This window comes from Phaenicophaeus curvirostris, chromosome Z (genome assembly GCF_032191515.1).
Source record: "Phaenicophaeus curvirostris isolate KB17595 chromosome Z, BPBGC_Pcur_1.0, whole genome shotgun sequence".
Classification (NCBI taxonomy): Eukaryota; Metazoa; Chordata; class Aves; order Cuculiformes; family Cuculidae; genus Phaenicophaeus; species Phaenicophaeus curvirostris.
Genome location: NC_091431.1, coordinates 53,688,068 through 53,715,740, shown reverse-complemented (window position 1 = coordinate 53,715,740; position 27,673 = coordinate 53,688,068). Strand labels below are relative to the sequence as shown.

At 39.3% G+C, this 27,673-nt stretch overlaps 1 protein-coding gene across 1 annotated transcript; it reads right to left on the bottom strand.

Moving 5' to 3' along the window:
* Positions 1 to 798: 798 nt before the first annotated feature.
* On the bottom strand, positions 799 to 27,338 carry TRIM23 (tripartite motif containing 23). Its single transcript, XM_069879805.1, has 11 exons — positions 27,243 to 27,338; positions 26,424 to 26,586; positions 14,888 to 15,009; positions 13,750 to 14,028; positions 12,926 to 13,108; positions 12,201 to 12,416; positions 10,987 to 11,121; positions 5,707 to 5,836; positions 5,479 to 5,589; positions 4,154 to 4,278; positions 799 to 3,805 (listed from the first exon to the last, which is right to left on the bottom strand). The coding sequence occupies exons 1-11, from the start codon at positions 27,315 to 27,317 to the stop codon at positions 3,626 to 3,628; spliced, it is 1,719 nt and encodes a 572-aa protein (XP_069735906.1). The 5' UTR covers positions 27,318 to 27,338; the 3' UTR covers positions 799 to 3,625.
* Positions 27,339 to 27,673: the final 335 nt, after the last annotated feature.

Genomic DNA, 27,673 nt, shown 5'->3' with positions numbered 1-27,673 from the left:
CATTAATCCTTTTCACAGTACTGAAATCTTTGATGTAGGAAAAAATCAGAAATCCTAAACTGAGCAAACTCTTCAATCATACATACATGCATCAAAAGTTAGATTAAGCTCCCCTGCTGTTTGTATACCTTGTCATACCAATCTACCTCTGGCCTTTAAATGGTTGTGTATGTGTCTCCTGTGTCCAAAAGCATTAATGATCTCTTGGAATGCCATTGCATAAAGTCCTATGCAACTTGTTTGGCATTGCCAATAATGTTTTTTTCTTTCAATGTTTGCTTTCTCATTATTTTAGCTTAGGGAGTCTGTTTCTGGCTTCATTTTTACCAAAGTCTTGCAACCATTACTACTTCTACTGAAAATACTTAGTTGAAAATAAATGATAGTAATCATCTCAACTAAGCTTACGTCAGGTATTTCTTCTGCAGTGCTCCATGAAAGCTCAGGCAGCTTCTCAAGCTGTTGTGAACCTGTGGCTAGATACTATCCTGTTAACTGTCCAACATCCTAAGCCTACTCTGAATACCATAACATCAGCTTTCACTGTTCATGTTCACATAACACAACTGCACTCACATCAGCAACAGGGGTTTACAGTTCTGGTAGTTTAACGAAACAAGTTGTAACGCATGCTAATCAAATTCGGTCCCATAAAAGCTGCTACTGCTAGGAAGCTACCTTTAGTGGGATAAAGGGATATTTTCAGGGGTCAATCACAAACATTTTATAGTAATTTAACCATAGCACAACTCTGTTCTGAGATAACAAAAACCAAAAAAGCAAGTTAATTAAAATTCATTCTCAAAGTTTTAGATATTTTTATTGAAAAGAACTCATTTTCTAGACAACTCAAATTGCAGCAGCTCATGAATTGCTTCCACTAAAAGAGCCCTTTCATTTAAGAAGTATTTACATAACAGCCACACCAACTAAAACAGTTCAGAATAAGAACTATCTCAGAGTAAAACCCTCATGTACCACAGTCCACAATAAATCGGAAGGCAGTATACAATAAGACCATATCAAGTGTTAAAACATTTTTCAGTTAGCCTAGGCATACTATTCTTGAGCTGAGATTCTTTAAAGAAAGCCACAACACAGTCACTGGATGTTGTATTTACTCAATGTCATAATTAACTCAAAATTCTATGAAAAGTTATTCAGTATTTTCAAATAATCCCCATAGTAACGCTTGAGTGAGTTCTAGTTGAGGAAATATTCCATTTACATATCACATAAGTCAGTACACTCAAAACTAAAGTTCAGTACTACTGGTACAATAAGCTTAAATTTGTAACTGAAGCAGTTTATATGTAGTATTAATTTATAACACAAATAAACCTCTTAGTGTACCTGTTTACACTGAAGAGTTCACAGAAGAATGCAACACTTTCACAGTTACTTCAAGTCATCTTAAATAAATTCCACTTAAAAACACTTTTACGGTAGCATTCCATGTGTCACAAGCAATCTTTTATAGTCAAAAATAGGCATGAGTGAGAGTTTCTCCTCTGCACTCAAACACAATGTTAAAAAAAAATCCAAACTGGTCACCTTGAACATTTTCAAGTAGAAGAACTACACCAAGAGGCACATAAAACTGAAGCATAAGCCAGCTAAAGTAAAATTACAGAATCAGGATTTTTCTAAAGAATGTGCGTCTTGTCCATTAAAAATATTCCAGGAAAATGCATCTACCACACTTAGCAGAACTTGTTCATACTTTAAAAAGAGCTGTGACGGGGTGGTCAGCCCTAACTAGGTCTGGAACTGCTCTGCAGCAGAGGCTAAAGCAGATGCTCAAGTCAGAGCAGCCAATTGTCTGTTGTGCAAGAAGTTACAGGCTGGGAAGGATGAACAACTTTTAGTTTGGTAGGTGTAAGAAAACACCCTTTACCTTGCTGCAGACTATTTCTGAATTGATCAGACTGTGTGAAGAAAGTAAATACCCCTTCTCAGTACCTATGTACATATGTAGGCATTGAAGCCCATTTCACAAACTTTTAACTACTTTAAAGCTTAGTGTTCTCTCAGCTGCTATCCAAGTCATTAGACTTGCTGAAACTGAAGCTGCATTAACACTATTTTCATGAAATTTAAGTAACAAGAGAAAGCTACAAATAAGTGTTGTTATGAGGAAGAAACTTTACCTGGTTCCTCTTGAAGAAAAGTGCAAATGTACTAATTATTTGTTTATACATTCTTGGTTTTACCTAAGGTATGTAGTGGGAAAACATCATAAAATCAACAGTATTACAGCAAAAGCCATAGCCACAGATAATGGGATGCATATTCTTTGCTAGGTGTAGTTCAGAGCTCTCACAGGTAAACACAGTTTTCCGTGCGGCAAAAATATCTCCTCATCTGTGAAACAACACTGCTCACTTACACTGTCCAGTTCTCCTGATTCACCTCTACCCTAGTAAGAAAACTGATGATGAGCAATTTTGATCTATTGGCTGTGCTCTTCACAGCTCCTCTAGCAACATGAAGAGATCCCCAGCAAGGTTTCTTCAATTGGCAATGGCTGTGCTGTTAGAGAGGAGGCCAGAAGGTTCTGGTGCACATACCAGACAGCTAAAATTGTTAGCCGAGTTTCATGTGTAGCAGAAAAGGAGACATCACTAAGTCACTGCAACCTTCTATATATATAAACAGCACTACACCCATATTTCAGGGGTTTATGAATGAGTAATCTTTGAAAATAGAGGCGTTGGTGACAGTTCCATGCCAAAAATACAGTAAGAATTGGAAATCTAATTATGGAAGGTTTATGTCATGTTTTATCATCTGCTCTTCTAACTAAGAGTTGTAATCAGTGTACGCTGCTTTCACATCATATTTAGCATTTTAAGGCCACTACCTTGATCTGAAAGCATGACTTCTACGTGATTACATAGCTGGATTGACATTACACCACACTACCTTCTTTAAGTTGGTTTTTTTTTTAACTTCATTTCACTTCTTGAGGAGTAAAATTAATCTCTAAAGGCAGATTATGTCCTCAAGCATGCACAAAACACTTTCACATCATTATCACTATAGTCTGCCCACAAATAATTTAGCATGTGCACAATTAACAAAAAACCCACCAAACAACTAACCTCTTCTGCCAGAATAGAAAATGAGGAGCTAAACAATGCCACAGCCCCACAACACTGTTTCCCATTCTCAGTTTTCTTTGCTCAGTTATGCAGACGTCTGGTAATAAGCAGGAAAGAAAATAAACAATGAGGGAAAAATTTTCTTTTTGTGGTGTACTTCCATGTAATTTTCAATGCCACCTTTAGAAGAAAGCACCATTTAACTACTGTAACCTTATTAGATGAACTCCAATGTATACTTTATCAGGGAAGAACTTTAAATTGCAACAACCTAATTTCACCAAAAAGAATTTCAAGGCACCCTTTTAACGACTGCATTCCATTACTTGTATCAAATTTCAAAGCAACTAAAACTGCACAAGTTTACTGAAACAGTTCCACAATCTAGGATAAAGGCTTATATTTTTCTGTGACCATCAAGTTACACAAGTCCCCTCCTCAGAGAGCACACATGGCTACAACATCCTAAATTGTGCAAACAAAACAATAAACTACAACCTTAAATTACAGTTGCTGTAAAATTAAGCCACATCCAGGACACCTGCAGCCACTAACTGCCTTGAAAGCCAGTCCAGTCCTTCATAAAGTCCTGTGCCACTTCGGGCATCACAACCCTGAATATACCAGCTACGGCCACAGCAGAGTTTGTGGAGACTGAGCAGTTCTGTGATTTCTTCCACTGAAAGTGCACCTGCTACATCCTGCAACAGAATCAGATACAAAGACTCAGTTATTCTTTTGTCTAATGTTCCAAGCATTTTATTTTCAACTGATGGCTTAGACTGAAGCTATTGATCATATAAAAGCCTTTCAAACACAAAAGCCAAATACAACAGTTAGGTATTTACTTCTCATTACCATATAACAAAATAATGGTTGCTCCATCTACTAAGCACTGTAGCATCACGTATTATAGCAGCACTAAAGAAAACTTACTAATTTTATCCTTCCCACATTACCATTCCCTACCCACAGCAGAGGGTTCAGAAAGTTGGAAATTGACACAAACTGAGGAAAAGAGAAAAAGATCGAAAAAAAATCACAAGTACCTGTTTATTAGCAAAGATCAAGAGCAAGGCATCCCGCAATTCCTTCTCTGTTAATAATTTTGCAAGTTCACTGTGTGCTTCACTAACCCTGTCTCTGTGACTGCTATCAACAACGAATACCACCGCTAAGAAAGAAAGAGAGAAATGTTTTATACACACTCAAATATTAACTCTGTAAAATTAGCTTTCAAATTACACAACTCTTTCTTTTCTAACAGTCTTCTGTGTGAAGATTCTCAGCAGTGTGCCACTTCTATTTCAAATCCAGGAGGACTGAGAAATACCTTGCATAACTCTATACTTTTGACAAAAAGCACAGCTGCCATCAGCTACAGACTACACAATCCAGAGAAGATCGGCATGGACCCAATACAGCAGCAGTACATTTTACCATCCACTAGAGAGTAACCAAGATGCTAGAAAGACTGGAGAGTTGGGGAGGTGGAGTTTGCGGACACTCACAATTTTGCAATGAAAAAAAACCCAGCACCGAAACTAAGCAAAACTTATTGCAGGTATGTGCCAGGTTAACTGCTTAGACTTTCTCCCCAACATACAACTCTTCAAGGAGACATGCTTCCATGCTACTGGTGTTTACATGGTAAGCTTTAAGAGGACAACAGAAATCTCAAAATACAATTTTTAAAAATATGTAAAGATGAACAATTTAAAATGTTTGAGATGAAGGCTGAAATAATGCACAAAGTAGAGCACATAAATTGATGTTTGTAATGTCTAATTATTTCAGATAATTCTGAATTAATTAATGAAGAGGAACCTCTTTCTAAATTGGAAATAAACTATGGAGGATTTACAGAAGGACAGCATGAATTTCTAAGTTAGTGCCATCTAGATTAATGTTTTCAGCATCGGTTATCTAGTCTATGACAAGATATTGCACTGCAATACCACACAAAAAGCTACAGAACTTTGTAGAATGTGTTAAGTTGCCAACTAAATGCTTCTAAAGACTAATTTAAATTTGAGTGCTATTTAAATTTCATACCTGGCAAGAACTACTTGTCACTATGCAAACTCTGGGACGCTGCACCTCTTCTGTTGTCAGCTAGAACCAGTTTAACAGAGATTCTAATTCTGTTTGGCTCCATGAACTGTCTGATGGATTTATGGAGAATGCACCTTTATCAGGCAGCAGACACTATGGCCAATCGGATTAAAATTTCTTAGCTCACGAATCTAGAAGCTGTACTTTGCATTAGATGAACAATTTTCTACAGTTATACATTATATCTATTAATAATCTTTTTGGCTCTGAAATACAAGCTAGAAGACAACATACAGTTTAAAAGTGGTATTAGTCTCACCTTGTGTATTTAGATAATAATGTTTCCATAAGGGCCTCAATTTGTGCTTCCCTCCTACATCCCAAATGGTAAACTTCAGATTCTTGTATTCCACTGTTTCAACATTAAAACCTAGAATAAAAATATTACAGTTTTATAGTCTTGTTCTGTACGAATATAAAATAACCACGTTCTACAGATCAGTCAAACATTCAGAAAAGTCTTTATATTTAAATTGTTGCTACTAACCAATCGTTGGAATTGGCTGCATGAATTCATCTTGTTTTAACTTAAACAAAATAGTTGTTTTGCCAGCTCCATCTAATCCTAGAGTGACAACTCGAATTTCCATTTTTGGTCCAATATGTACCCTGTTGTCCTGGAAGAAACAGCATAGACAAAACAAAAGCAAGTTTAGGAAATTCAAATGGGAAAATCCTTATGTTTAAGATACTTACCTTGCCACTATTTGTAAAGTGATTAAATGGATGAACTCCAAAAATAGAAGGCACAACCACCAACCATCTCCAGCAATAATATAAACCTAAATATCCAATAATCTGTATAGCTGACCTGTAACTTCTACCTAAGTTATCACATGCCTCTTAGAAAGACAGCCATGCTAGCATTGCTGTATTTGATAAAATTTAAAATTCTTTCTTCAGTACTGACTAAAACTGGAGGAGTTGTTCGTAGTGATCAGGCAGAATTCTCTAACCAGAGAACTCTCTGTTGGCTTTGTAGCTTTTCCACTATGTTTTGTTACACTACTAATGCCCCCACCTACAGAATTAATTCCTTGCTGGAGGCTCCATAGCCACATCTCTTCAACTCAAGCCACTTCCAATCCTTTACCACATTGTAACATCAACATGATTAGCATTAAGCCATCATCAGAAATAGTGACGAAAAAACAACAAAAATACAAGTCTTACTTAGAAGCAAAGAAAGAGAATCAACTTCCTATTTGTAGTGTAGGCCAAGCTACCATGAGTATTGAATGCAGTGACGCTAGCAATGCAATTAAGCGATATTACTTGCACAAAGAAGCAAACCATAAACGTAAAATAAACAAGACAGGCTAATATTACTACGTATCCCTGAAACACATTTTGAAGTCTTTAGAAATGGTGTCCTAGAATGGTGGTGAAGTCATATCTTGGTGAAACACTACAGTTTCAGTCACCAGAACTATGTGGCAATACATTTGTTTTCTTGTAAAATCCAGAGAGCTCTATGCTTGGCAAGCAATACACACAGCTTTTTATTTCTTTTTGCACTAGAAATGCTATTTACTGAATGCAAAAATGCTACAACCTCTCCTGGTATGATACCAACATGCACCCGTGTGACCAGGTCTATAAACATCTACGTTATGTGACTACATACACACACAGAGAATCCATTATACAGCTAGATATATGTTGTGACATGCAACTCCATCTTCCTGTGTCACAAATGGCAGCATTTTGGCAGAATAACACGCCAGATTAAATTAATGATCTTATCATAAGAGTCAGATCAAAGGTTCACCTAATCTAGCATCTCATCTGAAACTAGGTACACATACATGTGAAAGTAAGAAATAGGGAAAGCACAGTGATAGTTCCCCCTAAATGCCCTCCCTGTATCTAACAACTTGCAGCTCATGGACTTACTGAGGCAACAGTGTGGTTTCTGCAACTAATAGATCTTGATGTATAATTTATCTATGAATCTGTCTGTTTGTTTCTTGAAAACACAGACACTTAGGGCCCAGAAAATCCTTGGCACGGAACTCCACAGGCTAACTATCTGCTGTGAAAAAACAACACTGTTTGTTGTGAAACAATACTGTGCTTTGGAGCTGTGAAATTAACTTTTACAAGACAGTTTTGATAATACATAAGGCAGATGCTTCAAAACCAAAACATTAACCGAATATTTGAGATTTGGAAAACAAACAATGAGACTTATTTCCTTTATAACAAATTTCCTATTAGTTCTAGATTTTTTTGATTTAGGGCTGAAGCTGCCAAATTCAGCGACAGCATTGCAACACAGTGTGTTATCAGAAAGGCTTATCTCCTCCTGCAGAAGTAAATCCTGTGGGCAGATTCTTGACAAGCATGTCAGCAGGAAAGGTATAGGCAAAGAGGAAGAACACAAACAAGTATTCAAAAGCCACTGAAGAGTCTAATGCCATGCCTCTAGCACCCTTTCGCACTCAAGCCTCAGTTCTTGTCTTAAGTTTTTGGGATTGAATCTCCATAGCTTTTCTCTGTGCTTGAAAGGAAAGAGAAAGAAAAGCAGCAGTTCTAGATGAAGCTGCTAATTGTATGGGTTTCTTGCTGGAGGCAGCACCTTCACAATGGTCAGAGCTTGCTGACAGTGGGCCAGCCTGGCCACACTCTCAGGGCTCCACCAGAAGCATCAGTCACCTCTATAGCTCCCACGGCTGGAGGGCAGAGGCAGTGCTGGCCTGTGCCACATAAAACATTAAAGAAGTGGAGGAGATGAACAAGTCTGTCAAATTTAGCCATGCTGATGCATTTTGCTTTCTGTAAGGTTTAGAGTGAGAACAGGTTGTGCTGAGTATGTATGTCCTCTGACAGAAAGAACCAAAATGCAATCTGTGATGAACATCGAATCTCTTCTTTTTCTGTGGGCAGTTCTGTCACTTGAGAGAGAACTTTGCAAGACAAGTTCCTACTCAGGAAGCAACAAATGCAGGTCAAATGCAGCAACCTGTAATGCAGGTCAGAAATAATGGCCTATTGATGATCATAGCTAGAAACTGACAGATCAAAAAGATCTCTCTGCCATCAACTGTATCAGCACCTTTAAACAAAAATGTTATTTACAGAAATCTGCCCAGTAAAACTCCTTCATGTCTGTGTTTCTGGCAGGTTTATAGCATACTTAAAAACAGGCAGTCTTTGACTTCTATTCAAGTTAAACTTGGTGTTTCCTTGAATCTCAGTACAGAAGGTGCAGAACTAAGACTCACACAACTGTGACCCCTTGGCTTCTGTCCTTGTCTTTTGTCTTTGTTAACAAATTTGTTGACGTGGCAAAAGCTGTACATAAGTTTACTTCAAGATAGCATTAAGTGCTTTCCCTTTGATAGATTACTGTCTTCTTGAGTACTGCCCATGTTGGAAAGGATTAGCAGCTTCCCATACTTGCTTCAACATTGACGGATAAGTGTTCTTTACTATCTCAGGTACTGTTTTCTTAAATCATTCCCTTTCCCCTATATGTACCCAAAAGTATTTAGGATGACCACCTGCTATTCCTGTAAGTGATACTCTTCCAGCTACTTCTCATTTGACCAGGACAAAACAGCAATTCCTTTCTTCAAGTAAGGATCACAATCCTGGATGAGGAGACATTTCCTTGCCAACAATCTACGTACATGAACACATCTCGACCTTACCCAGTCCAAGTCCTCATAAGTATATAGGTAAACAAGGACCTGTTGGTAACAATATAGTAACAATATTTGAGAAAAGAAATATTATATACTGACATATTTCTTGAAAGATTTTCAGTCTCTTCCCCTGGAATTCTCCAAATCCCTCCTTCAGAGCCTTGTATTTGGCATTTCCTTTTGAGGATTTAGGAGGAGGAAACAGCTCTATCCGTTTTTCACGTCATTAGTGAAACAAAAGATGTGGATAAAATCTAGTCACTTCCATTAGCAAAACAGACTTCTCCCTCCCCTTTTAAACCTCCATAACCTTCACTGGATATGGAACGCTCCTCTGACCTGGGAGATTTTGAAATGCTTTTTAAATTTTATAATAGATTCAGCCTTTAGCATACGGGAGTTCCCGAGAAAGACCTTTCCAGTGATATAATAACATTTTACAGTTTTTGATCTCAAGATTTTTTTTTTTTCTGAAGTTTGCTGCCAGGCAGACTTTTCAGGTACAACAAGCCTCACTAGAAGTCACAATAGCAGCCACCAGCATGACAGAATTCTAAAAAACACTGTGTAGAAAGAGAGCTTTAAACTTTGTCAGAAGTGAGGAAACATAACAAGTAAGAGACTGAAGTAATTATTTTCACCTTACTTTTTCATTACTGCTAATGTTTTTGTGAAAAATGACATTTTCTTTGGCACCTTTTAAATTCAGAATCTAAGCTTCAGAAGATTTCATAAAAATACCAATTTGTCACAGAAGAAAAACAATAGAAGCCCCATTTCTTCCTAAAGAAAGTTGAGGTACAGAGAGACAGTGGAAGACTTCTGGGTCCCTCAAGCCAAGGCCTTTTTCAGATCTCCTATTATACTTGGCTGCAACCATTCTTTTTCCAAATGCTCAGAAATTTGCAATTAAAGTTTTCTGAGCCAGACTGACAGCTCCTAAAGGCAAAACCAGGCACCTCAAATGCCTCTCTGACTCAGCCTTGTGAGATGGCAGCATCAATCAACTCTCAACATACAGAATGCAATTCATCACCTGTGACATGTGAATACTGCCTTGCCCATGGAACACTGAGGGTCTGCAGAAGAGGTCTCCCTGACCGAACTAACTCTGGTCTCTGTTGAATAGGGAAGGAAGGGGCAGAAGTGAAAATGTTGCATTTACTGATCTGACAAAGCAGTTATTATACAGAAATTCAAATACACTGAATTTACAAAACAATTTCCTGGAAGAAATAGAATTTCTGACGTCAACAAGGACTGGGAGAGAATCCCCATGGAGGTATCCATTTTCTCATAGTAAAGGCTTCAACAGCAACAGTTAAACCCTCAGTTTTATCTCAGTAACAATAGATCCTATTCCTCCTTCATTCATTCAGAGTAAAAACCAGAAATCAAAGTATTCCTTGTTCTTTAGCATTTCAAACTTATTTACTTTCCTACAAAGTACCACCATTATAAAACTCCAAGTAAGTTTATCCCTATCAAAGAACAGGTGGTATCGAAACGACACTAAAGCAATAAAAAAACCTACTTCAAAAATGGACTGTGTCTAAAATACCAGTGAATGCAAAGCAACTGTGAGACAAATTATCATTTAATGAATTGAAAGAAATATTTTATTTTTAATATTATAAAATAAAAGTTATAGTAGCGTTACTGCATTTAAGTAGGTGTGTAATTTTCTGAAAATAAAATAAAACATTTTGCAGAAGTTATGCTGTTCTCAAGAAAAAGCCAAAAATGCATGGAAAAACAAAGGGTAGATTTCTGGTCTGAGTTGAACAAATCAGGAGTGTTTCCAAATTAAGGTGTTTCTATGATTAGTATGTACTATCTTACATATTTAGAAGAAAGCAACTAATATTTAGACAAAGCTCCCCACGCAGTCTATCTCAAACAAATGTTTCTCACAGCAATTATAACAGTACAGTGGTTTTGTTGTTCAAGCACCGGACAGCACTCATACAATAAGAAAATGTGGCTCTGATACTGAAGTGCCTAAATTTTGTGCAACAAGTAGATAATCAAAATGAACATGTTATTCCTGCTTTCTTCTACATTACATTTGAGACTTCATAAAGTGGATAGCTGTACTTTCATGAGACTAAGAATACCTTTGTAAAAGTGACAGGTATGCTAGCATCCAGCTGTACATGATCTGCAAGTTCTGTAAATTGCTGCTGCTGTTTCTGTAATGTCTCCAGAAATCTTGTAATTTCCTGTTTGGCCAACACTACTCTGCAGTCATCCTAAACAGACAAAGAAAACAAAAGTATTTCTTTTCTCTAGTAACTTGCTTAAAATAACCAAACTTAATCTAAATACAATGGCTGAAAATAAAGTATTTTAAATAGAAATACTCCATTTAAATGAACTCACATTTAAAAATCAGATTTATTTAAAATTCCAATACAAATGTGAAAGCCTTGTCATTCTTCCTTAGCACTAATAGATATCAAACATGCAGTTTTAAAATAACTTTCTTTGACCTCTCTTAGTCCTGTAGGAATAAGAATACAAATTATAAGAGATCATGATGTAATATACAAGGAATATTTGTATCATTCATATAATATTCCAAAAGCTGGAATAGAGCAGCTGCTTTGCAGCCTACAGCAACACAACAGAAAAAGACTAATATCCAGCCATTAATGATAGGAACAATTGCATAGTTGAAAGCACAACTGACTAAGCAACTAGACACTAGTTCTAAACAACCTTCTTTTTACCCCTATTTATTTTTATCCCTATGTATGTTTTTACAAAATAGTACAAATAACACATTTATTAATTATTTTTTCACATTTTGTTCACTGTTCACGGCAGGTGCAATTTACTTCTCGACGTCACTAAATCTGGTGAATAATGGACAAACCAGATACTCCCATATTGCTACTTTCTTCACACATTCACTATGCTGAAGTACTGGTATTACAAATTGTTTAGTCCTAAAACATTTTTTCCTACCAGCCTCAATGACAACTATCTTCAAAAACTTATCCTGGTAACTGCAACTGTCCTTCACATAAATCTTGCAGGGTTTTTTTTGCTTCAGTTCCATCCCTCCTTCCCACTAACCTCACAAATAACCAGAAAATATTCCAGACAAGAGCATCTTGCCACAGGATTTCCAGCAACTGGAGGACTTCTGATGATTTGTGCTGATTATCATTGGCTAACAACCCCTTGTAATGACTATTTCAATCTCATGTGACATTATTATTGTTTTAAGATTGTAAAGGAAATAAAAACGCACAGTACCATCTAACCTTTTCTTTTGCTGCCTAAATTTATCTTGCCGTATGTTATGGCTCACTTGCCAACCTACCTGTTGTAAAGTCTTTTCACAATGAAGGCAAGCTGTTGAAACCTGTGACAAGAGGATGGTCATGTCTTCTTGCTGTTGCCTAAGCCAGATCAACTTCTCTCTCACATGAGCATCGACAACACTAAGAGCCATTTCCTCCTGACGACAAAGGGTTTCATGAAGATCAGAAAAATAGGCTCGGACACATGAGCGAGCGTTCTCTGCAGTCCCTGGTACCTACAGTGTTGCAGTCAGGAGATCCAGAGGATTAAGGACACCAGTTGATGCCAGAAGTACATTTTTCATTTCAGTTCAGTTTCTAACTTAAATTCACACCTGCTTGGCTACGTCACAGTTCAAGTCCTAGTTATACAAAAAGGCTTATCAGCGCTAAGACAAAGAACCTCCAAGAAGTTAGTCCAATAATTAAGAAGTTTATTTGTATGTATATGCATCTTACTAAAAAAGAAAAAAGCCTCAATACTACCACAGCACCTGAGAACAGATGGAATTTATCACAGGACTTCAATACCGTACTAGCAATTATACAGCTTTCCCCTTTGCCTTCTTATTTTCACATACCCTAAGAATATTGTAACGGACTACAAGTTACCCCTGTCTGTTGTCTTAATCCTCAGTATCAACTTGATAGATAAATTATAAAACCTATGTATAATTTTCAAAGAAATATCTCAGTTTTTACAAAAAAACAAATATTTGTGCAAGTGAGGGGAAAACAAGCATACGTGTTCAGTATGGGCCATTCCAACTCCATCTTCAACTATTTGTTCTCCTCCTTCTATATGCTGAACAATTCCAACTAATTTTCTGGAGTAATCCGAGATTTCTTCTGTGAAAGTTCTTATACAGTGGGCCATGTCCAAAATGGACGCACGAATTTGGTTTGCTTCTGGTTCCAAGACAGAATGCTATTAATTAAAAGCAACATATCACAGATCAGTCATAAGTATCTTCCTTAATCATCTCTTCTGGCTTACTACACATTCTCTGTGTGTGTGTATGTCTGTGTGTGTGTGCACACGTGTGTGTGTGCACATGCGTGCGTAGGGAAAGCAAGTAAGAATTTAAAATCATCTTGCAATTTAAAATGCAATCAGGAATTACAGACAATGCTGACTAAAACAGGCACCTAGCAATTACACAAGTAAGCATACAAACCTACCCCATTTACGAAAGTCAATTACAAAATAAAGAAAGGTGGTTGGACTGTACCAGGTTGGGCGAACCTTGTATCTGCATAATGAAAATAACTTTCAGAACTACTGACTCAATGCTGTGAGAAGTTCAGAAAAGAATTGGATAAAGGGACTGTTGATCATAATATATAAGTAACTTATCGTGCTCTATGAACTAATGGGTTTTTTTAATTGTCATTTTACCATGGCAATTATCTGAAATGAAGGGAAAATGAAAGAACAGTGTGAAGTTATTTCTGTAAAGACATATCAAGAATTGACCCTCCTTTCTTGATAACTCTTTGTACTTTAGTTGGAGAAATAATTATGCGAGCTACCCATACCATTAATTAGAAATGGATTATTAGCAGTACCTTGTGACCTTGATGCTTCCCGTATTCTTTGCAGACACAACACATAAGAGGACTCGCCTGGCAGCCCTCTTCTAAACAAACAAACTCAATAGCATGCACTTGGTGTTGGGAGCACATGGTCTTCTCATGAGGCTTATCAGCAAGAGGTACACGCCTATGTTTTGCTAGCGTCTTTGTAGAATGAGTAAGCTGGGAACAGTCTGCGCACAGGTGAGTGGCACAAACAGTGCAATATACAGACGCAACATGCGCTTCATCTTCGTCACAACGAATGATACTCTAAAAAAAAAAAAAAAAAGCCAAAACTGAAGTTGTCGACATTTAATCCCAATCACTGAAGAAAATCAGAAGACTTGCCTCCAACATAACCCTGAAAACAGACTTTCTTGAAAAGTAACACACTAATAAATACTTGGACTACTTTAAAAGCTTCATTTTAAGTCCTCAATAAATTTTTAAAAAATAAAAGTCAGTTTCCTTTATTCTAGACGTGTACAGTGATTTTATGAATCCAAGCATCAGTGTAAGTTGTAAAGATTTGGAGCCTATAAAAATTCAGGCTCCAATCATTTTATCCAAAGCAGTCATTACAGAATGAAGAACTACAAAGTTACACACAGACAAAATATTAATGGAAAAATAAGCACTTAGGAAGATTTTCTATTCCTAGAATGGCACTGCATGATATTTTTTGCATACCAGCTGTTAATACTGAAATGATTAAAGCAGCTAGTTTTGATAATGATTAACCATCACATGATGCAGTGATAGCAAATGACTATACGAGGCAACTTCAAAGACTTAATGACTTTAGGAAGAGCTCCGGAGTTATACAAAACTGTCCTTAAATCACTGCAACTTAAAGAGATCCAAATAAGTAACCTTTCCTAAAAATCTTAAAAGCCTATAAATAGAGCGCATGCTTGGCAATACTTTTAATTTTTCGCTTTAGTCAGTACAGATTGGCATTTAATTATGAAGCAATTAATTGAAGCCTTAATACTAGATACTGAAAGAACACAATAGCGTCATTACTGAAATTAAATTTGGCAGAAAACTGACTTTCAATCTTTTTCTATCAAGAGATTACTTTAAGCAAATTTAACAAACTTTTGTTTTTTTTAAAAAAACTCAGTACCTCTCCAGATAGACCAATGGCTTCTTCTGCTATCCCACACTGCCCAGCAGGTCCATTCTGTAACCGTTCCAAGAGTTCCAACAAAGCAAAATTCTTTTTCAATCCCCAGACACCAGAATCTCCTATTTTTGAGGAAAAGTTAAATGAAGGGGAAGAGAGGAAGAAAAACCTCAAGCAAATACCACCATGAGAAGTTCTGCAAACCACAGCTGAGATTTTGACAAATATTAAGAGCGCATTAACTACAGTGATATTAACTAGAGTGAGATACAATTACCATATATTCTATATAAGTTCACAGTATCTTTCCATCCTCTTCCTTCCTTCATGCAGATTTCCCATCTTAAAACATTCCAAGATTATTAAAAATTTACAAAACCTCAGCAGAAACACTTGCAAAATAATCCACAATAGCTAACAACTAAAGACTACAAGGAACACACTAACTCCCATGTCTATCATAAAAACTAAAATACTGCATAACTACGTACAGTCAACTTCTACTGTACAAGGAGAGAAGCTGTAAAGAATTCACTGACAAACCTCATATTCCCTGAATCGCAAGATCTATAGCAGATATGAGTCCAGTAAAAGCCTGATTACCAGTTAAAAAAGTATTCAGAAATAAAGACCCACATACAACACTATCTGACAGAGCAAAAAAGAAGACCTCTCATACTCCCTAGAGCAAAGCAGAAGTGCACTTCTACTCCTGTATCATCCTTATTTTGTAGAGGTTACATGAAGCAATGTGATAAGAAGCAAAACCACAGTGGGACAACCATCTCCCTTGGCAGGCAGCTGTACTGTGCTTGGTGCACCCTGAGACATCGTTGGCCCTTTTGGCCGCCAGGGCACACTGCTGACTCACATTCAACTTGCCAACTGAAATCTCTAGATCTCTTTCTGCAGGGCTGCCATCCAGCCTCTTGTCCCCAATGTTTATCCAGTATAAGTTCATGACTAAATGTCTCTGCTTTGTCTACTTACTTATTTGTCAGGTGACCAACCACATGAAGCAACAAACCAATGTTATCTCTGATCCTCCTGTTGCATCTCTGTACCAGAGATGGAAAAGCAAACAAATATCCATTGAGAACTACAAGGGCATTGCCAGGGTATGCAAAAATGCAGGCAGAAATGCAAAAGCTCAGCTCAAATTGAAACAGACCAGAGATCATAGAATGGTTTGGGTAGGAAGGGACTTTAAAGATCACCTAGTTCCAATCCCCCTGCCATGAACAGGGACACCTGCCACTATTCCAGGTTGCTCAAGGCCCCATCCAACCTGGCCTTGAACACTTCTAGGGATGGGGCACCCACAGCATCCCTGGGGAACCTGTTCCAGTGCCTCACCACCCTCACCATGAAGAATTTCTTCCTAACGTATGATCTAAATCTTTCCCCTTTCAATTTAAAGCCATTCCCCCTCGTCCTATCACTACATGCTCTTTTAAGAAGTCCCACACCAGATTTCTTGTAGATCCCCTTCAGGTAGTGGAAGGCCACTATAAGGTCTACTCAGAGCCTTCTCCAGGATGAACAAGCCTAAGTCTCTCAGCACATCCTCATACAGGAGGTGCTCCTGCCCCATGATCATCTGCATAGCCCTCCTCTGGACCCGTTCCACCAGTTCCATATCTTTCTCATGTTGAGGATTCCAGAATTAGACACAATACTCTAGGTGAGGCCTCCCAAGAGCAAAGTAAAGGGGCAGAATCATTTCCCTCGACCTGCTGGCCACGCTTCTTTTGATGCAGCCCAGGATATAGATTTGCTTCTGGGCATCGAGCTTGCATTGCCAGCTCATGTCAAGCTTCTCATTCAACCAGCACCCCCAAGTTCTTCTCTGCAGGGCTGCTCTCAGTCACATCATCCCCCATCCTGTATTGAATACCAAAATGAGTGAACAATTTCAGAAGGGAGAGCCAGCTGGTATGAAGACCTAGATAGGCTGGAAGAGTGGGCAAACAAGAATTTCATGAAGTTCAAAGACAAATGTAAGATCTTACACCTGGGAAAGCACAGCCCAGGAGGACCACAGAGGCTGGGATCTACTTGGCAGCTCTGTGGAAAAGTACTGGCACATGGGGGTCCCAGTAGACAACAAGCTCGACAGGAGCAAACAGTGTGCTACTACAGCAAAGAAAGCCAACAAGATGCTAGGCTGCATCAACTAGGCCATCATCAGCAAAGAAGACATTATCCTACTCTACTGGGCATTTACCAGGCCATACCTCGAATACTGTGTTCAGCTTTGGTCTCCACTATACAAAAAAGACAAGGACAGGCTGGAGAAGGTCCAGAGAAGGGCCATGAAGATGATCAAAGGACTGGGAAGCCTGCCATAACAGGAAAGGCTGAGAGAACTGTGGGTTTTCAGCCGTAAGAGAAGAAGGCTTAGGGGAGACCTTATCATTGGATGTTTACCATTTTCCAGGACTGAATATACAGAATCTGAGGTTCTCCTCAGTATACAACATCTAGAAAGCTGTGGTTGATTAACTGCAATAGACTACCATTGCTGAATCACATCCATACACTTTCAGAAATCAGGAACAACCAATTACAGAAGGACAACCTGGGAATACAGAGGTGTATTTAATGGAGCTTAGTGTTTAATTCTCTACAAACTTCGAGAATTACTGTTGCTTCTGTGGGTAGGTTTTTGGGTTTTTTTTTTATTTTCTTCACTCAAATCAGGGGCAGATCAACCTTTGAAGTTGTTTACTGCCCAAATCCTTATTAGTGTATAGTTCAAAATCAGTTTAACCCCGAATTGATGCTAGCAGGGCTGTTCATATACAGCATCAATACATGTCAGTCCAGTTGAAGTGTGCAATTACTTGCTAACAATTCCTGATTTGGAAGGGACAAGTAAAGAAATGCATCCACTGCTCCTCCAGCCTTAATGCTATGACAAGCTTTTCTGCACTTGTTACAGGGATTCGATTATCATTTGTTCACCAAAATTGGTAGAATACAGATATATAAAGCAATCTTCATTGTGAACACTTCGTTTTCCTCACAAACACCACAGAGTTAACCTGTGAACGTCTATGACCTTGTAACATTATTTTTGCTGGCTTTTGAAACATGTCTGAGAACAAAGACAACCTCAAGAAATTACTTAATTATATTGAATATTTTTACTAAACACTAACAGAGCACTTCTTTGATGCACTGAAAAGAAGGCAAGATGTGGACACTAGTTCCATCACATGACGTTGCCCTTATCTCTTTGTCTGATGTCTATATAAGTGTGCAGAAGCTACTAACTTCAGGACAAGAAATAGGACGGGAGTTGCCAGCGCTGAGTAGGATGATAACAGGCACAACATTACCAGTTGTAGTAACAGAGTAGTGATAGATGCCATTTATGCAGCTAAGAAGATGCCTGCAATTGCCACTTTGTATGTTAACAGAATCTGAAAATTGACTCACCTACTTTATGATGGAACTTCTGAAGTGTGTTTGTAAAATAAGAAAAGATTGCTGCAGTTACTATTTAGAGTATGGGACACCACTATCTAGACAGAACTGCATATGCGTGCTACTTTTGTAATTCAAGTATTTACTTCGTACTTCATGCAAACACACCAATTGAAGAATACTATAGCTCTTTATCAAATTCAAGTAACTGCTTTATTCAATTTATGCTTTGCCTCAAGCATGATCTTAAAAACACAGTTTTGGAAAACAAGGGCAGATACAGAAAAAAGTTGGGCTGCCTCTCATAACATAGATACAAAGACAAGCAGAACAGCAACTGCAGCCTGAGGTGGGATCCGATGATGCCTAAAAACTCTTGACATTTTCAGTCCACATATTTAGTGTCTGACAGAAATCTGCATCTGGCATGAACTCACAGAAACTGTATCCCCTGAGTTTTCCCAAAGAGAAATCCCAGGCTACTTGAGTTTCTGCTTCTCCTGAGTATTGTTTCCTAACTCCTAAATTATGTCACCCTGTGGTGGTCTGGTAGGCATAGCTCCTCTGCACTCTTCTGGAAGTCAAATGTCATCCCACTGATGCTATACAGACATTAAGTCTTCCCTCTTCAGTACTGAAATGTATCAAACACTCCATAGATACTGATGTATCATTAAAATGAAAGCACTGATCTAAACGAACAGACAGTGACTACTATAAGCAGCGTGCAGTTCTGAGAGCCCACAAAATGAAGTGCGCATCCCAAATACTCATGTTGCACTGCTCCTCAGCTTAGTACACAGAAAAATTAGCGTTTGCATGGTTCTAAGAATATGGCTCTTCAGCTCCCACAGGAGCCTGGATTTGCAGCACAGAGTACACTGCTATAAATGCCCTTTGGAGAACTACATGAATGCTGTAGAAGTATAGTCATTGCATAAAAGGCAATGCTTTTAAGAGCTATGTGTTATAATATTGTTTGTAAGGAAACGTACACAAAAGACAAAAAGCTCAAAAAACAAACAGACCTGCAAATTCTCCTATCTTCAGCTTGTTAAGAATTATCCTCTACACTGATTTTGTTTGGGATTGAGTTATTATAATTTTCTTCATATTAGCTGGTGTGGGGCTACACTTTGGACTAAGACCAAAACAGTGATGAAATACACCAATGTATGCTAGCTAGTGCTAAGGAGTATGTATGCAGCATTGAGACCTTTTCCTGTTTCTCACACAGCTCCATCAGCAAGTAGGCTGTGGGTACATGAGAAACTGGGAGGGGACACAGCTGGGACAGCTGACCCCAACTGATAAAAGGGATATTCCATACCATATAACACCATGCTCAGCAATAAAAGCTGGGGTGAGGAAGGAGAAAGGCATTCAGAATCATGGCATTTGTCTTCCCAAGTAATCACTTCAGGTGACGGAGCCCTGCTTTCCAGGAAATGGTTAAGCACCTGACTGCCACTGGGAAGTAGTGAATTAATTCCTTATTTTGCTTTGCTTGTGTGCAGGGTTTTCATTTTATCTATTAAAATGTCTTTATCTCAACCCGCTTATGCCCTTCTGATTCACTCCCCAGTTCAATTGCACTGGAGTGATCAACCGGTTATGTGGAGCTGAGCTGCCCACTAAGGTTAAATCACAACTTACTCCTTTACTTCAGGGGCTAGGAAACATGAGAAGTGAGACAGGCTTTCAATGTTAAGATTTCAAAACTTGTTTAAAATACATGCAAATGCTTTTACTACCTGTCAATATTTTTTCCTGCAGTACTGTTTCAGAAAGCAAAGCTCTATTTACACAGCCAGGTGGCACAATTATATGGAAGACTGGAATGCTCATATGCCCACTGCTTTCCCATGAAGGAAGACAGAACAAGCAGCTTTATGAGGTGCATGCCACACCTGGCCAAAGTGAGTGCAAAAATGTTATGGTACCTCTGTATGTGAACAGGAATCAACATATCTACATGTATACCTTACTGTTTTGTGTAGCTTCCAGTTTTGCTACGCGAAATCTCCTTTCCTTAGGCATTTCCCCCCCACAGTTTAAACCACTGATCATAATATTCTCAGTAGCCAAACTCAATATAGAAGTTATGTGCCTCAGATAAAAGGCAGAGTTCACAGAGCAGATAAATGGATTAATACTGTGCTCCTGTCGCTACAAAACGGAGCACACGTAAGCTGTTCCCTCCTCCAACACCCTCCACTGGTGCAAAACAACACTGATCATCCTTAAAGAAATGCTTACCAGTGAAAGACCATCCATTTCAGCAAATCTGCTGTTTCTGTAAATGGGTTTATCAAGGTACTAGTTGGTAACCTTGGAAGTTAGATAAAAAGCAAGGGCATGTCAGTGCTCTCTAGTTATCAGTTCCGTGGTAGATGGTACAGATAGCTTTACAAACACCCAGTCTAAACTCAGTGCACATAAAAGAAATTGTGAACATAAAAATAAGTATTTTAACTTTTGTCTGCCCTAGATATTGTAGGAGTTTACAGAAGTTATGTTCTGTTTCTTCACAACAACAGTCAGTGCCAGCACAGACATCTGTCTTGATATATTCTGACTTCAGAATATATCAAGATATAACAGTCAGATATATTCTGACTATTTTTCAGGTTTAGCGCTCCTAGCAGGATCACAGTGGTTTTCACAACACAGAGCAAGGAAGTCACCTATTAATTGAAGAAATACAGAATGCAACATACAGTTTTAGAATCTAAATTATGACAAATCAGTTTGTAAACCCAGTCAGGATTTGCTGGCACTGTATCTAGACACAAACTCCCAGAAAGCAAAGCACAGAAAACTGGTTAGCTGGTTCTCTTCTACACTGTTTAGAACAGCACTGTCCTGTAGTAAACTGACTGTACAACCTTCAGTTGTTAAAGTACATTAACAATGCACCAATATAATGACTGTTGATACTAATGCGGTCCTTGTATCTCCAGATCAGCCACTAATCCAGACAGCCATTAATAGCAGAGTATATATGGATGCACACACATTGAAAGAATAAACCTACTTATGAAGTAGATTATAGCAAACTAGCCTTTAAGCAAACATTGTCTTAGCCTTTAAGCAAACATCAGATAAGGCTAAGAGAGGAAGAAGCTGTTCAATCATTATAGTTTCTTACAAAGGTATTTTCTTTCACAGGTTTTAAGATGTCCATTAAAAACAAAACAAAACAAAAAAACAAACCAAACAAAAACCCCCCAAAACCAAAATGAAAAAAAGAAAGCCCAGACTAAGAACAACTCTCCTCAGTTTACGTTCTCATATCTGATTTTAATCATGTTAGTTCTGTTCTATGTCTAGCACGAAAAGAAAGCCAAGCCAGAAAACTCAAAACAGAACTAGTTTACTGAAATGTAACCAACAGAAAATATTAGAAAAGATACATATTCTGTGTTTATTTTCTACCACATAACTGGAAGCTGTCAGAAGAAACAAAGTGACACTGCTTTTACTCTTTCTCTAACTTTTTATTATATAGCCTGAGATTTGCTAATACATGTTATACGCTGTTAGGTCATTGCTGACCTTGAACACAGAGAGAAAACCAGGCAAAACTTACATATCAACTGTTTGTCTACTAAAGCAGAATTCATAATTAGTAAGGACAATATAAAACATGCATTATCACAAGGCAAGTCATGTCTTGTTTCACTGGTATCTACCATAAAGTGTACATATTTGAGAAAAAGCCATGTTGCTTCTTTTTACACTAAACGTACCATAAAATTGCAGCAAACTCAAGATATATATTTTAATTGTATCGGATCGAATATTTAATTTATATTTAAAAACAGTTGAGTTGTGTAAATATATTCAGTCTCTTGGACTTAAACTCAAATCCTGCTTCAGATGCTAGAAATGCTAATGCTAGAAAGCCTAGTGATCTCATCCTTGTGCCTACAAGAGATGTTTGTGCCTACTACAAAACCACTATGCAATCTGACTGCCTCTTCTCAAAAGAATAAGGCATGAATAGCAGTTTGTGTGTCAGCCAGGAATGAGATAGTAACAGAGCAAAGATATTAAAAACAACTCCAGGCAACAACACAAATGTCATTTTCAAAACCATGAAGCTTGTCTGCAAAATTATCATAAATAAAGCAAGGAATGAAGGAACGACTTTTGTCTAAATGTCTGAGCAAAGCGAAAAGAATGTTATGTTATGGCTATATTTTCTTGCACAATGTTTTGAAGTTTTAGCTTGGCACTCAAGCACTAGCAAAAGAATATATAAACGTAAACAACACCAAGGGGGTGGATTCTGCAAAGGGATCTGAACAGGCTGGACCGCTGGGCTGAGTCCAATGGCATGAGGTTTAACAAGGCCAAGTGCTGGGTCCTGCACTTGGGGCACAACAACCCTGTGCAGAGCTACAGACTAGGAGAAGTCTGGCTAGAAAGCTGCCTGGAGGAGAGGGACCTGGGGGTGCTGGTTGACAGCCGACTGAACATGAGCCAGCAGTGTGCCCAGGTGGCCAAGAAGGCCAATGGCATCTTGGCTTGGATCAGAAACGGTGTGACCAGCAGGTCCAGGGAGGTTATTCTCCCTCTGTACTCGGCACTGGTGAGACCGCTCCTCAAATACTGTGTTCAGTTCTGGGCCCCTCACCACAAGAAGGATGTTGAGGCTCTGGAGCGAGTCCAGAGAAGAGCAACAAAGCTGGTGAAGGGGCTGGAGAACAAGTCTTACGAGGAGCAGCTGAGAGAGCTGGGGTTGTTTAGCCTGGAGGAGGCTGAGGGGAGACCTCATTGCTCTCTACAACTACCTGAAAGGAGGTTGTAGAGAGGAGGGTGCTGGCCTCTTCTCCCAAGTGACAGGGGACAGGACAAGAGGGAATGGCCTCAAGCTCCCCCAGGGGAGGTTTACGCTGGACATTAGGAAAAAATTTTTCACAGAAAGGGTCATTGGGCACTGGAACAGGCTACCCAGGGAGGTGGTTGGTTCACCTTCCCTGGAGGTGTTTAAGGCACGGGTGGATGAGGTGCTAAGGAGAATGGTTTAGTGTTTGATAGGAATGGTTGGACTCGATAATCCGGTGGGTCTCTTCCAACGTGGTTATTCTATGATTCCATGCCAACACCTCCATACATCAGTTCAACAAGTCCTAATGACAGACAACAGTTTCAGCCCTGTAACTTGACGATGGCTGGGAGAGTTCACCCAAGCCATTAACTTTTAAAGTAAAAAGTCAGAGCTTCCAGAGCCTCCAAAGCTGCTACATAAGCACATCCTTCCCAACAGTCCCCTAGTACGAGTATTTTTAAAAAAAAACAACAAACAAAACAAAACCAAAAAATCAAACAGCCCTACAAACTCACTAACCCAACACAGGAAGACAAGAAAAATCAGCCTGCAAGAAATTACTCACCTCCCAAATCAAGACATTTAAGGAAAAGGCTTTAAAAGGAGTCTCTTCTACAAAGACCATTTATAGATTTTTTCCCCTAAACGTATTGCCTGTCTCAACATACTCTCCAGAATACATGGCTTTAAAAATGTCATAATTCTAAAACCTTTTCTATCACATCTTTTTTAGCTAAAGAATGTAATCCAGTTGAAGATACCTCACATACCTTCAACATGTACATACTAAGGAAAAAATCCCCACTACAAGATTAATCACAGGCAACATGATTAAAGAAATCTCAACCCCCACATATGCCCTTGTCCTCCAAAAAATCTGTTTAGTCTACTTGGCAAAATAATATAGTTTGGGCAGGCCTAAGTGGTATAGTTAATTATTAAATATTCCCTCTTTTAGCAAAATTTTTAGGAACTATCAGAACATTTTACTAAGCATGTGAATGACATGCCGTCAATTTTCATTTGCAGATTCCATATTTCTAGAAATCCTGTTTGACAAAATACTTCTAACCCTGCCTTCCCATACAGTTATGTACACATTGAGAAGGGACAGGCCTGTAAATGTGAACCAAGTTTCTACTTCAGAAGGGAGAAAATACAGCTGTATGAATATATACACAGATCCTCAAGTATTTCTTTCAAGAAGTTCCCAAGAAAATTTGGACAAATATAGAATTAAGCGATTTAGTAATAGGACCAAAGCAAAACAAGCAAGTCTATCTGCTAAACTTTATAGATTAAACGACTAACTAAAAGCATCTGTAAAATCCACAGTTACTGATTAAGGAACTTTGTTCAATGCAGGTAGTTTTACATCCTGATTACACAGCTTGTCTTTCAACAGAGCTTTTTCTTGGCAGTGATCTTATTGTCTACTGAACAGCTTCCTGAGACTACTTCACTAAACTGCAGAATGGCAGTTGCAGAAATGGGTGAAAAGGGAGCCTGCTTTCACATTTGCTCTCCAATGGAGGGGAGGGAAGGCTGGTAAGTTCCCTGGGCCCAGACTGGCATGCCTCCTTCCCAGCTTCACTCCTGAGCTCCCAGAAGGAAATGGAACTACAAGCACAGCAGATTTCACCAACAGCAGTAATTAGGTGATGAGAGCAAGACAACAAAGCACAGATGCCTCAAAGAGGAGCCATGACTAGTTGCACTCCACAAAAAGCCCCATTTTTACATGTTCGAAGCAGTATATTTAAGACAGTTCTTATGGATCTGGCAAGCTCAAAAGTAACTATGACCCTCTTCTGTTCCAAATGCACAGACACAACATTTCTATTCACAGAAGTATTTTTATATTCAAACTGTTTTGGTAAAATTTTCTACCTATCTGTTTTTGGAACACCTGCTGATCACAGTATACCATCATGTTTTCTAGTACTAGCCAGCAGGATGCAAAACTTTAAATACTCTTATAAAGCTTCATTTTTGTTGAACCCGAAACCCACAATAAAGTACATTAGGATAATTCCAGATGCCTGGAATAAAATGCATAATAAACCCTAAGAAGTGACAAGTTCCCTATCATAACAAAAATGCTAATTTTACTTCACAAAACAGAAGCAATGGTCTTGGACAGAATGTTTCACAACAGCAGGATTAAGTCTTGTGCTTTAACATTCTCCCCCTTCAAGGAATCTCGTGCCACTATACAGTAATAGATAAAACAAACTGTGACTCTTAACCACATCTTCAAGACAGGCAACCATTCATGATACTAATGCTCACCATCCCCTCCCTCCAGAAAACAAAACCCTCTTTCACATCAGACTGATATTTCTCTTCCTGACTCCAGTTTCAATGACGGCATCCCATAGATTGCCTTAATATTCCTCTTAAGTTTGGGATAAGCTCTCGGATTCTCTTACTGCAAAATAATTTCTTACTCAAGTAAACTTGATATATAAACATTTCTTTCATGGATTACTAGATGTAATGTCTTCTTCTCTAAGGATTCGCCCCCTTACAACAGCTTTTTTCCCCTGTTACTCAAAACTGCTGAAGCCAGCTCCATTAACAAGGGCTTGGTACAAATTATTCTGATAATGTCTCTGTAACCCTATGCTGAAAAGGCAACTTCTGTTCTGAAGGAATTGCACATATGTGTCATCTTTTGCCTAATATAAACTCTCATTGCTGGACTAAAGCTGTATGTTAGCCTTTCAAATAATGTCTGTAGACAGTCCTACAGCAGGGGAATCCTTGTTGATAGCCTGCCACCATCAGTTATTTCATACATAGAATTACTTCACATTTTGAAAAACAGGTCTGCTATCATTGGTACTCCCCTCTGTATCACTTTGTCATGAATCTAGACAAAACTGTTAAGGAAACTACGTATATAACCGCAGGGACTATTTAGTCTTTAGGACAACAGGAAACTCATACCCAGTCAGGAACCCTTAGACACTAATTTGAAGTAAAGCAGTCCCTTCATACACACAGGTGTACATAGAGACTTTAAGGTATAACGTTTACAAGCCCAGGTTCAAGAATATAAGATCTGGACTTTCCTTTTTTTATAAATATTTATTTTACTAGTGTTTAACAGTGCTATGAGCTTCTCTGAATGTAAAAGAACACTGCATTTCATTATTTGGAAATATTATCATGAAGTGAAGCAACAAGAATCCATACATAACACTATTTTCTGTATATCCTTGGCTGACGGGTTTTAAGAACTTCAGACTTAGGTTTTCTTACCTAGTTCAGTAACCTGGCGATCAAAAGGACAACGAACTGCTCTGCCATGAAGGGGAAGACGGGTAAGACAGTCATGGCAGACAGTGTGGCCACACAAAAGCAGCCGGGGAACTTTGTCACCTTGCAAAGAAAACACATCTTCACAGACTCCACACTCAAGAACCTATAATTTAAAAAAGAGACCATCTTTTTTGTGTTAGATGATAATAAAGCAAAACTTCATACACTAAGCCACACGACACAGTTTATTTTACAGAAGCCGCCACCATCAGAGCAGATAAGCTGAATCATTAATTCTCCTTTGCACACGCGAACAACAATCATAAGAATGACATTTAAAAACGTAATGGACAAATGCGAACAGAATATTTTAAATCTTCAGCGTCCAACCCGATCACCACTAGTTCTCGCCCACTCCATTTAACCTTCTGCCACAGGAAAAGCCCAGCGGTCAAGCAGCAGAACTAAGCAAGCCCTGTCGGAGAAGGACCCGGAGGATCCTTCAAGGACATGGTTTAGTGGCAGATAAGAATGGTTGGACTCGATGATCCAAGAGGTCTTTTCCAACCTGGTGATTCCATGATTCCGTGAAGCGGGCAGTGAGCCCTGCTCGCAGCCGGAGCACGCGGGAAGCTCGGCCGCACCGCGCCACCGCTTACGACGCGACACACGCAACAACCGGCAAGGGCCGGGGCGGCTCAGAGCGCGGACAGGAAGCAACATCAACCTTCGTTTAGAAAAGAACAACACCAGCACCCCACCCGACAAACTGTGAGGCGGCAGCAACAGCCTCCCCGCTCGCCTCCCGCCCCGCCTCACCTTCACGGCGGCGCCGGCCGGGCCGCGGCCCCCACCGGCCCCGGCCCCGGCCTTGCCTGCACCCGTGGCCGCCATGCTGGGGGCGGGGCCGCCGGCCGGAAGGAGATGAGAGCGCCCCGCCCCGCCTCACCCAGAGCCGGTTCCGGTCGCGCCGCGCGGGCGTCTCTTGGTTTGTGAAGGACTACACGTTCCAGCATGCATAGGGGAGGAGGCGGTGCCTTCCCTTGCGCCCACCGGACGCAATGCACTTTGGGGGTTGTAGTTCCGCCCGCCCAACCCCCCCCGCCTCGCCGTCGCGGTGCACGCTGGGATAGCCGTGCTCCCTGGGGGCCGTATCGCTGCCCGGCCCCGCCGCGGTGCAGGCTGGGGGCGGTAGTTCCGGCCGCCCCGCCGCGGGGCACGCTGGGATAGCCGCTTCCGGGTCGGCGGCG

Bases quoted from the DNA above. Each gene is read 5' to 3' on its own strand.
- TRIM23 (XM_069879805.1), bottom strand. From the start codon at position 27,317: ATGGCGGCCACGGGTGCAGGCAAGGCCGGGGCCGGGGCCGGTGGGGGC. The intron at 13,109-13,749 runs GTACTGCTAATA...TTTAATTAATAG, and splicing joins GGAAGCATCAAGGTCACAAG to CATTCTGTCTTGGAACCAGA. The intron at 12,417-12,925 runs GTATGCTTGTTT...GCAACACTGTAG, and splicing joins GAATGGCCCATACTGAACAC to GTACCAGGGACTGCAGAGAA.